Raw genomic sequence first — 12816 nt, 5'->3', positions numbered from 1 at the left:
CTATAATTAAATAATCATAATTATAATAATAATAGTAATTAGAGCAGGCAGTTACCTTTCACCTGAATGATATTTCAGATGCTTCTTCAGGACATAATTGGAGGTAAATGCTTTTCCACAAAGTTCACACAGCACTGTCTTCTCTGGTGGTAAAATCACATCTTTATGAATGGTTTTGTGACGACCAAGCGCAACCCTGGATTTAAATCTTCTGTGACACTCGGGGCACTCATAGCGAAAGCCTTGTGGATCACCCTCTAATGGAGGCTTTGGGCATACATGGCTGTAGAGGGCGGCACGATTATGAAAGCCCTTTCCACATTCCTTGCAAGCATAGGGTTTCTCACCTGTGTACATACATACATTTTGCGAGGAAAAAAGGCGACAAAATAAAAATAAGCTGTGAAGCGAATAAAGTACTGAGCAACGTGATATAAATATATATATATATATATATATATATATATATATATATATATATATATATATATATACATATATATATATATATATATATATATATATATATATATATATATATATATATATATATATATATATATATATATATATATATATATATATATATATATATATACATCTATACAAATATATATATACCATAAATAAAACCACTAATTTGTACTGGTACCAGGAGTACAGATCAATTAGTCAACACAGTAGGGAAGAAGACGGTTGATATCCCCACAAGATATCCTAATATGAATAAGTGAAAAACACATTCAGTTTTAAAATAAAATTAATTTGTGGATAATGAGACCTTCGAAGAAAAACGATGACCCCTCTCCCCTCCTTAAAGAAAGTAGGAAGTAGAAGAAGGAGTTATATATCCGCATGCTATCTAATTACGAATGAATGTGAAAAGGCGATATTATGAGCATTAAAATTGGAAACAAAATTGTTTCCAAAAGAAAAGTGACACAGACCAGAAGTAATTCTTTCCACGTATAACATTTTAATAAGCGCAAATAATCACACACAACAGCACGATTATAGGGAAGGAGCTTAATTTTAACCTACTGAGGGCATCCAAATTAAAAAAATTTTGGCCCACTTGAATTAAGCTCAGGTTTACCCCAAGAAATTATTTAAGCAACACTAATTAGTTAAAACTAATAACGCTTTTAGTATGCAAAAATTCGATTATTAACAATCTGATGGTTCCCAGTTACAACAGCCACACCGTCAAAGGAAAGCTACCTAATGGCAAGCTGTTAGGTTTCATATGTTTTCTTAAAAGTTGATATGCCTGGTTAGACAAAACATATTAATTGACATATTCGACATGGCACTAAAACTAAGCTATTTACAAGGTACATGAAAATGATACAAAAAAATACTGAATTATTTTATGCTGTTAAAAAGATCATTGAAAAGGGGAACAAAAGAATGCTGATACCCCGTTGTGCGCCGGTAAACTTTTTCCAACTTGTTCGTTTCACCAAACAACTTCAAAAAGTTGGATATTAGTTTCACTATCCTTGGTAGCAAGGATATACCTAGGATTATTGTTCAGGGGGGGGGGGAGGTTAGAGCTTACAAAAAATTTTAAACGTCAAAAAATTTGTTCATATATATTTTGATTAAGTTTGATCGAGTCAAATTACTTTTTTTTTGGGAGGGGGTCAAACCGGCACCCCCCTCCTCCTAGGTATGGCCCTAGTTGGTACTTTAAGGTTTGCAACTGACTAATAAACAGCAAAAAGATTTCCTCTCTTTTTCACATTTCTAACACATCTTATGAACGACCTAGTAGAACTTTGCTTAATATTAATATATTGAATAAAAGCTCTGTAGGCTACTGAAAAATACTAAATTTTCTTAAAAATCAGTATCGAATATACTTAATAAAAGCCTTATTCTGAATAATGCTAAGTACACTCTTTTTCTTAAAATATACTGCTATTTTTACTGATTACAACTTATACTGAGTACTAGTAAGTATTATCTTCTTCTTTAAAATCGGTACAAAATAAACTGAATAAAAGCGTTATACTAAATAATACTAAATATACTCTTTTTCTTAAAATATACTGTTAGTTTTACTGATTACAACTTATAATGAGTACTACTAAATATTATCTTCTTATTTAAGATCGGTACTAAATATACTGAATAAAAGCTCTGTATTGAACTAAATTAAATATTCTTAAAAATCCTATCAAATATACTGAAAAAATTTGTACCTCTCTGTTGACAGATAGAAATATTCACTGAAAGCTCTGTTAGTACCTGGTAAATCCAGAGAGAAAGTTATCAAACCACTAAAACGAGACTCGCGAAAGGCTTCGTGAAAAATGACTTGTGATACAGTCTTAACATCAGCTTCAAATTTTAAATTAGTTAAAAAAATTATAAAGTTGAACTTGAAATGGGCTTAATTTATATATTGTTGTATAATTTTCGATGTCCAATTGTAAAACTCTAGAAATAGACACCATGGCTCCTGTTCGTCTCTGCAGTAAATTTCCCAGCTATTTTAGATACCGAGACAAATTTTTCTTACAATTATGGGGTTACCACGGTAAACAGTTTTACCTTATTTGGCAATTTTCTATATGAATTTCGTTGGCAATTCCAACTTAGTTTTCCAGAGAAACATTCTTTCTAGGAAAGTTTTGCTTCATAGGGACCATTGGGTTGCTTCTCTGAATAAGTTTTTGGTTCATTTGAATACTTTTGATACCTAGCTTGAATTTTGTAACTACAGGAAGCCTACTCACAAAGGTATACTACTACAACTACTACTATTACTAACCACTTTTTGCAGTACTAAGCCAAATGAAACCAACATGTTCATGTTCATTCCGATTTCCTTCAAAGCCCTCCTTAGTACCTCTTCCCACTTCATTCCCGGACGACCTGCTTTTCGTTTGACCCAAGATGGGTGGACCAAAAAACAGGATCTTTGGGTATATGTCAATCCAAAACAAGCGGACATTTGGGTTATTCACTAACGTACCCTAGCCATCTAAAACGTTCTCTCGCTAAAGCCTCAGAAAACAGGATAGGATCACAGTTTTATTGTTGCTTGACATACGGTCAGTAAAGGAGGTACCCAAAACTATCCGTCAGCTACAGTTTCTCTGAAAACATCCAAGAAATCGTCTTCTGTCTTGTGAAACTTAAGAAACATAGTCGATCCATTTTGTAACTGTAGCTTCCAATTTACTGTTCTTGGTTCGCACACTTATCTTCCAATTCTTCCAAACTTTTTTCAACTATGAAACAACCTTGGGCTTTGGCTATTTTACTTTTTCCATTTTAACTGCATCCACCTCTTTACTAATAATACCGTCAAGGTGTGTAAAGCCACATATTGAGGGTTGGTGGGAATATCTATCTACAACTGGTAAATATGGGTGCCCCACGGGCTAGGGAATAACCAAAAGTGGGCTTAGAAAATACTATTATGCCGTCTGGCCTTCAATCCACACCTCTTTTACTAAAACATCAATACTTTTCTCTTATTTTCATATGATCTATCACTCAAATACTTCTTGTCAAAGCCCCTCCTATTTACCACCAAGTCTAAAGCGTTTCTAACTTTCCTCCTTAAAATACCATCTAGTACTTTACGAACTATTTACTTAAAATCATTCCATAAATCTTCTACATTGTCAAATCTTGAGATTCTCCAGTTTCATTGATCATGGAAAGTTCCTCTCAAATTCACATCCTGCAGTCTACCAACGTCATAACTTTTCCCAAGGTAGTTCAAATTTCTAAATTCAAAATTTCCTAAATTCAAGCATTAAGTTTAGTTTTTTTCGTTTACTTAAAATTGACAGAACACGTTAACAGTTGAGAGGAAGACATAAAAGTTCAATAGACAAATCCCTCAGTCTATATGTATGAGGATTTTGTTCCTGCTTTGGCTCTTCAGGCGCTTGAAACCCCGTATTATTTAATTCTTTTTGAAGTGGCTAACTTAATGTCCACAACAGGTGGCTTAACATAAATTTTAGGGAAGAAATTGAAAAGAAAACAAAATACATAAATAAGACCTTGGCTTGAGCAGAGATACAGGGGATATTTCTTTTATATAGGGCCGGGTGTTTGGTACACTGGACATGGAGTCCTATGTCCTTCGAATCAGGTGTTCGAGTTCTGGTGTCACAGTTAATTTGGTTTGAGACCAGGGTAAGCAGTGTGACTGTAATCTCAGCTAGAGTCGGCCCAATCCAAATGGGTAGCAGGAAGAATCTGAGGAGAAAACACAGGAAGTGTCAGATGAGTTGCTCTCAATGGATGGCAGTACTCCCGACTGAAGACAGAGAATTAGAAGATCAGTATTTGACCAGCATTAAGTATCGAAGATCACAAGTATTGAGTATTTGACCAGTACAGAAGATCAGTATTAAACCATTGGTCTGTGTGCGATTTTTATTTTAATTTCATTTATTTATAGAGTGTGGTTCAACCCCACTTTCTGGGGTTATGATGAGAGAAAGGTTGAGATGGCTAGTATACGTTCTGCGGATGAAGGATGACAAATTGCCAAAGAGTGTCCTCTCAGCCAACCGTATTGGGAGAATCGGAAAGTAGGTCGTCCTCGGTGGGGGTGGGAGGAAGTCTCGAGGAAAGATTTAAGGGAAATGGGAACTTCCTGGGAGGGTGTAAAGAGGGAAACTTTGAATAAACTGGGTCGGAGAAGCTTGCGTAGCTGTGTTGACCTTAGGCGGCTTGGTGCTGCAGTAAATTGTTAGTGGTAGGAGTAGCATTTATTTATGATTATCTAATAGAAAGAGACTTAATTCTTGTCCCTTCTTATTATAAAAAGGATGAATTAATTATGTTAATACAAATAAAACCATAGCAAGGTTCCATCTGTAGCCATGGATAGAATCTCCCCAATCCAGTCTTTGAATAGTATTTTCATTTGTGTTTTTATTATTGTTCACCTTTTTCCTTCTGCTTACATTAACAACTCTTTTTTTCTCATTTTTCTTAAAATTTTAGTATTATTTTTAAGTACTTCAAAAGGTTAGTATTTCATTTCATGTTAGGCTATATAAATTTCTTGAGCACTGAAGACAACTTGGCACAGGTCTTGGCCGAAATACTTGCTTTGTCTTCGTTATTCACAAGCATAAAATAAAGTTTGTTGTTTCGTCTTTTTGATTCTACATCCTTTCCCTTTTAATTTTCGTATGTCATGTATGTCATGAATGGCCATTGTTTTCTACCCAAGCAGCCGACTGCACCTTACCATGGTTTCGACACCTACTTCGAATAACCTTGTGCTTACCCGCAAAGGCGATCTTTAACTTTGACCCTACAAAAGCCGGTTGGAAGTGACCCCGCGATCGACTGAAGAAACCATGGTCCGACAGCCTGTCTGAGTTCCTGACGATGGCAAACATCAGACCGAACGAAGCACAAACGCTCACACTGGACCGAAGCGGATGGAGGAGGCAGACGTCGCTCTCTACGCCAAGCAACGTCCGGAAGGATATCTAAGTAAAGTCTATGTGGTCTTAGAACCCATTTACAAATCATGCAAACAGGCGATTTAAAAAGCGCATCATGAATATATTTTGGTAGTAGGGTGGATACACAAGATGTTTATAAACACACATTTAAATATATTGTGCACACATGTACAGTGTAAATACATAGCCTTGGTCGCCTGTAAAACACGTTTTTGGCTCCAAATTTTTTCTTCCCGTTCCTACGTATAAGTCTTTTTTCGTTTCTGAATGAAAATAATCTCGTCCACTTTTTTTCTAAGACTTCTTAAATATCTTCTTCGTATTCCACTCTTCGTATTTCTCTTGGCGTCAACGGTTATTTGGTTTGGAACGCGCTCAACGGTGTGACCTTGTAAGCTCAACCAGAGTCAACCCAGATCTAAATGAATACCTGGAGGAATATGAGGGAAAACCACAAGAAGCGTCGGATGATTTACCCCTAACCACGCATTCAACTCTCGGTCGAAGGCATCGAATGACAAGATCGGTTTCTGTGCAAAGCAGAATGTCAGCATCAAAAAGTTTAGAATTTTTTTGAGAATTTCAATTTGTATCCGAAATATATGAACATTCATACGTTATGGTTTTTGACATTAAGGTAGTATAGGTCAACGTATACGCAGACATTATTGTAGGAAATTTGCGAGCGAATGGATGTCTGGTTAACTAGCATTAGAATTTGACACCAGCCAGTAGTGCATTCTTCATTGAATATTCTTTCACTGATGTAAGATACTCTTAAGTGTAATGTCTTTTTATTTCTGTAGACACACGTGAGTGTACCCAAGACACACGTAACAGCTGTGAATAGATTGGGGCTTTGAATCAATTGGGATGGAGGAGTGTGTGTGCTGTACTGGCCCCGGGCGGTTTTCTTATTATCCCCTAAATCGCAGTTGATTTTTCCGTTAACGAATTTTCTTTACACTTGACTTTTCATCTGTTTTTTAAGTGAATGGTCACAAAAAACTACATCCTAGGCCACATGTTGGCTATCAATGACGTAGACTAGACTTAAAATTTCGTATAAATAAAATTATTCATGGTTCAGAGCATCTTGAATGTCGAGATTTGAGGCTGTGAATAGATTGGGATGGAGGAGGAGTGTGCTTGTTGCAGTGGCCCCGGGCGGTTTGGTGCTGCAAGAGTTCTTCGTACTAGGTCTCTGAATTTCCCCTTTTTTCCCAAGGTTTTTTTCAACAGCTTTTTTTCGGTTTTATCTTGATTTAACTACTGATTTTTGCACCTTCATGCCCCAATTATTGTATTTTGTTGGTATAAAGGGTTTAAATAAATAATCATTACTTTTGCAAAAGAAAATTAAAAATAAATTACCAGTATGTCTATTTAAATGGGTGTCAAACGATGCCTTGTGGGCGAACTCCCTTTGACAGAATTTACATTTAAATGGTTTTTCTCCTGTATGTTTCCTGTTATGAACTGCCAGTACCGCAAAGGCTCGGAATTGCTGAGAACACACAGTGCACTGATAGAAGCCACCTTTCTTATGGGTTGCGTAATGCTCCTTGATCGCTTTACCACTCGGATAGGATGTTTTACAGATGCTACAGGAGTAGGTACGACCACCTGCCAAACAATATAAAAAGTTAAGCTAAGATATAGCCAAAAATAAAGAAAACACTGTTAATACCTGTGCATAGAGCTCTAGAAATAAAAGGGAGGATGAAACATGACCAATCTTATATTTTCTATGGTGACTATTATTCAATTTCCCATAATGGTCGTTCAGACTAATTAGGAGATGAGGAGGAAGGGAAGATACAGTACCGCAAAGGCTCGGAATTGCTGAAAACACACAGTGCACTGATAGAAGCCACCTTTCTTATGGGATGCGTAATGCTCCTTGATCGCTTTACCACTCGGATAGGATGTTTTACAGATGCTACAGGAGTACGATAAAAAAAAATAACGATATAAAAAATAAAGCTAAAATACAGCCAAAAATCAAGAAAATACTGTTAATATCTGTGCATAGAGCTTTAGAAATGCAAGGGAGGGTGAAACATGACCAATCTTACTTTTCTATGGTCACTATTCTTCAATTTTTGATAAAGGTCGTTTAGACTAATTAGGAGATGAGGAGGAAGGAAAGATTCTCCCTTATACTGTGCAAGGTTGATAGTTTATATAGAAAAATTCTAAATATTCAAGTCAAAAAATAAAATGTTTTTGTCAGAATCTGCAGCCCTATTATCTATTATTTTTACACTGAACAGAATACAAGCAACTGAATAAAAAAATTTAAAACCTAGGATATTCTGTTGAGCTTTGGATAATGAAGCTAATATGTGAATAAATCCAAAAAAGGGCGAAATTTACGGCAAAAATTTATTCAAACTACTCTTTTCATTTCCGATAATTCTACGTATTATCCCTAAAATTTGTCTAGAACTCAGATTTCTTTTACTCCCTCGGGCGGTAGATTATAGAGACCTTTCCATTACTGACTTACGAATAAGGTGAACATGCCACTCGATACCTTTTTTATGCTGTTTTGAATGTAATAATCGCTTTGCTCGGAAATTCAATCTTAAACCCTAAATTAATGCTTAAACTGTATCCCCTTTTATCTACCTTTGGATAGAAAGGGATGAAAGCAACAACTCTTATTCCATAATATGCAGAATAATCATAGTTAATATATTTCAACTGTACCACCAACATGCTTTACCCCCCCCCCCCCAAAAAAAAAAAAATGTGCAAATATATTACCCTAAGTATATATTTCCCATATAAGATCTAAAGCCGAGCTGGCTAGACATGACAAAAACAAAGAGAAATCTGAAAATGAAGAAAACAAACAGGACCACGGCCAAAATAAGGAAAAGACAAACTAAAACGCTAAGAAATAAAGATTTAAAATAGCCTAAATTTCAATAAAATCTAAAACCAAGACAAAAAAGGAGCTATATATTTAATTGTTGCTACTGTGATAGAACACAATAGAAGGTAAATAGAGTTGCTTCAATGAGAAAACTGAAAAGACTGGATAAAAAATAAATAAAATGAATATGAAATTAAGCTATCAACTTGAGACTTTTAAGACAAATTCCAGCATTTTCAAGCTAATAAACTGTCATGATCGACACAGTCAAAAGCCTTCACAATATCTAGAAAAATTTAATCTACCCTTAAACCCGAATCCAGGCAATCGTTAACAAATGTAGTCAAAAATAATAAAGCATGCTCTGTAGACATATTTTTCCTAAAACCAAATCGACAAGATTGAAAAAAATAATATCTTTTTTAAATAATCCATCAGTCATCTATGAGTCAATTTCTCAGAAATACGAGAAATCGCTGGAAGTCGAGATATCGGACGGTATGTCTTCCTTGGTTCCCGTTCATGTCTTCCTTGGTACCTCCACTATACAGAAGAGTAACCAACGGACTTTTCAAGCAATTAGGGTACACTCCCAATTCAAAACATTGATTAAAAAGGTACAACAGATGACTGGATATAAATGGGTAAATTTGTTGACTATTTGAGAGGTTATAAAGTCCATTCCAGCTGCCAATTTTTTCGACTTTACAAAGTATCCTCAGGTTCACGCGATCTCACCGCTTGAAGATAAATTGTTGTATCACTTGCTTCAAGAAGAAAATTCTGGTATATACCATCACCGCTTATGCACTCCACAGATGTCGATATTTTTAGCCCTATTTCTAAAAAATGAGTACATAGGTTATTAGCCACACAACTATCCGACGCTCACGGCGGATTACTAGGAATAACAGGCACCTCTGACACACCTCTGATTAACCTGGGTACAGATTTTGCTACCCCAAAATGGTCGGATACACTATTAATAGCAAGTAGGGCACAAATAATTAATATTTACAAAAATATTATAGATTTCAGACTCCAAAGTTTCTGTCACTCGTGTGAATATGTTAATTGGGGGGAAAAAACTTAACGTTTTGTTAACAAAATGTCCTATCTTACTATTCCTATTAACCATATTTAAATCAATATTAAAATAACCACAAATAAAACAAGGCATTCTTGAACTTGGCAACTTTCCCAAAAATTCATCAATCAGTTCAATAAACTGCTCAACATTACCTGAAGGTGGCCTATAAATTACTAAATCTAACTAGTCTGTACACCAAATCCACTTTTTACATATACAGCTAAACCACCACGTTGGTGCAGTACAATATTTTACATATACAGATTATAACCTTCTATTTCTAATAAAGTAGGATTATGATCCCTAAGCCAAGTTTCCGTTAACGCCAGAATAGGCAGTTCAGTTTTAACACATAACTCATCAAGGTACTCATATGATGTGTTTATTCCTTGACAGTTCATGTTGTATAATTTCATTTCTCCCATATTCTTCCAATCACTCATCTCACAAAATAAAGAATACCGGGAATCTACACATTCACTATTCTCACTTACGTCATAATCCCAATGCAGAACACCATCTATCAATCCACACGGACCCAGGGGGCTCCTTTCAAGTTCCCTTAACCTAATAATTAAATTAATCATTATCCAAAATCAAATATGGGCAACAGAAGGACAAAGGAGGAGTAGAAAACCCTAATTTCCAAAAGTAACTTCTGCATCTTACAATATCCAAGGAAGTATCAACTATCACAGTAAAAAAAACAACATAAAAAACAAAAATAAAAAAAACAACAAATAAACAAACCGGTCGATATGTATATGCATATCAACTCCCAAAACAAAAATATTCAGTGGGTCGATTATGGCTCATGACTTCATTAATAGGCAAAGCAAACTTTAATGACTTTTCATTTAACCTCTATAAAATCCAAACACTATAAATAACTAGCTCAAAACCACTATTTACATTTTCAGAAGTTTGAACCATTCAACCTTTTCAACGTTACCTCCAGATTTAACTGAAAGAACCGGCGGTACCACGGGTGGTATCCAGCATTCACCACCTCTTCATCAAATATTTTCTTTTAACACCAATTCCTTTCTAATTTGTCGCCCCTCTTCATTAACATCATCTAAAACTCCTTTCTTGCACCTCTCTAATAACATCATCTAAAACTCCTTTATAGCACCTCTCTATTAACATCGAACCTCTCTATCAACACCATAATAAAAATTGATTTCCCAATCTCCAGCTACTTTCCTCTTAATCTCTTTGCATTTTTCATTATGCTGTATCGGTCCTTATAATCTGTAAGTTTGATTTTGATTAAATTACTCACATCTTGTATTACCAAAAATGGTGGAATATCTTCCACTTCCAATTCCAATCCCTCATTTAGCAGTCTTTTTATGGTATTTTTCGCGATTCTAACAATGAATCAATCTTCACATTCCAGAAAAATAAGTTATTTTTTCTTTCTGTATGCTGCAACATGAAAGAATGATTTTGTAATGATATAGCTTGGGCAAAGAAATCATTCACGAGTTCATCCTGAATTTTCCATCTTAGACTTCAGATTATCTACCCGATTATTTGTTTCACTTGTTTCAGCTCCCACACGCGTGCATCTTTCTCCTAATTCATGAACAGTTTTCTGTATATTTTGTACGTCAGTCTTTACACTATGAAGGGAATCTCTAATTTGTTTTACGTCTGATTGTAAAGTTTCCAATAGCTGAAAATCTTTCGCCTAATTCATGAACAGTTTTCTGTATATTTTGTACGTCAGTCTTTACACTATGAAGGGACTCTCTAATTTGTTTTACGTCTGATTGTAAAGTTTCCAATAGCTGAAAATCTTTCGCCTAATTCATGAACAGTTTTCTGTATATTTTGTACGTCAGTCTTTACACTATGAAGGGACTCTCTAATTTGTTTTACGTCTGATTGTAACGTTTCCAATAGCTGCAAAATTCTTACAATATTTTCCAAAATTTGTTTTTACACATTCTTGTCGTAAACATTGGCCAATCGAATCCAGAATAGAATCATCCGGTGTAAGCCTTTTAACCCCTGTTAGAATTTTTGGGGTTGACGTTAGACCTGCATTCGATTTATCACCACTCTCATAACCACCATCAGTTTTTACTTTCTTGTCATTTCTCAATTTCAAACCATCATATGCCACGCAGTTCAAAAGTTTTTCATATTTTCCATATTTACTGTAACATCATCATGGCCTTGCCATTATTTATTCGTTCATTTCATTGGCCGCTACCGTCCCACTGCATTAACGATGTTAACGGAATGATTGCATAACAACAATCCTCAAAATACAGGTACAGTTTTTCAAAGTCACTCGTCTCTTGTGTAATCAGACGTTAGCATAATAAATTTTTTTCCAAGCAAAAATCAATTAGCTCCGTGCCCAGGTTTATAACAAGAAAACATGTCATCCATGAAATATAATTTATCACAAGTAAACAAGTAGTCCGTGAAATGTACTTTTTATTTAAGATGTTAACTGGCCAAAGTCTGAATGAAGACTGAGTTTACTTAGTGAGAACGTATCACCTTATTGTCAAGAGACTTGACCAAGGAAGAGTGATTGTCGATCTTATCCTAGTGAATCACCGAAAAGCCTTTGACCTTATTCGCCATATCATAGCTGTGATATATTTTATGCACAATAGGTGCCCGCAAGCATATTCTCCTTTTAGTGATCGATTTTTCGCAAGACCATTTCCGATGTGTCTACAGCCTTTTCACTGGTGACAGCAACTCCGAACTGGCTGAGTTCACATGTGGTGTTCCACAAGGCACGAGACTTGCAGCGCTGTTGTTTTAAACAGTTATAAACTTCGTCCTTTCTGAGTTTAAGTACAGGTTTAGGTACGTAGACGACTTGTCAATTTTTCTTAAATATTTCATTGAAATTTCGAGGCAGTCCCTGAATTCAGCAAGACAATAATGAGAAACTTTAAAGACTAATTTACTATTAACAGCCTTCAAATCAACGAAAGAAAAACTAAAATCTTTCTTTAATTTTAATGTTGTCAGTCCTTCTCCACCGTATTCTAGTGTGACTTCGGCTGTAATTCTCAGTGTCACATTTAGCGTTGACTGCTCGTTGACTACTCATGTTAATACAATCCCTAAAAAGGCAAATGGTGCGATGCGTACCCTTATCTTAATACGTCGTTTCGGGTTTTCTGTATCCCAACTTAAGACGGCTTATCTTAGATACTTCCAACCAATTCTCGTGTATGCTTCTCCTGTATGTGGCCCTCAAGTCAACAACACAAATTACCTAAGCTATCAACTTGCGTCACTACAAAAAAGAGCCTTCAAAGTTATTCTTTCAGACGTATATGTAAATTATGAATCGCATTTTCTGTCCTACAACTACCGTCCCTTTACGAACATCGTTTGGTTTGATC

General features: G+C 35.4%; 1 protein-coding gene across 2 annotated transcripts in view; it reads right to left on the bottom strand.

Annotated features, from left to right (window-relative positions):
* Positions 1 to 12816, bottom strand: part of LOC136025887 (zinc finger protein 543-like) — a 55279-nt gene that overhangs the window by 5221 nt on the left and 37242 nt on the right. For both annotated transcript variants that reach the window (XM_065701934.1, XM_065701935.1), the window contains 2 exons: positions 6831 to 7082; positions 56 to 347 (listed from right to left, as the gene is read on the bottom strand). In XM_065701934.1, coding sequence (XP_065558006.1) covers positions 56 to 347; positions 6831 to 7082 — 544 coding nt within the window. The remainder of the gene's footprint in view (positions 1 to 55; positions 348 to 6830; positions 7083 to 12816) is intronic.

The sequence above is a fragment of the Artemia franciscana genome, chromosome 4 (genome assembly GCF_032884065.1).
Source record: "Artemia franciscana chromosome 4, ASM3288406v1, whole genome shotgun sequence".
Lineage (NCBI taxonomy): Eukaryota > Metazoa > Arthropoda > Branchiopoda > Anostraca > Artemiidae > Artemia > Artemia franciscana.
This window is presented reverse-complemented; position numbering and strand designations above follow the sequence as displayed.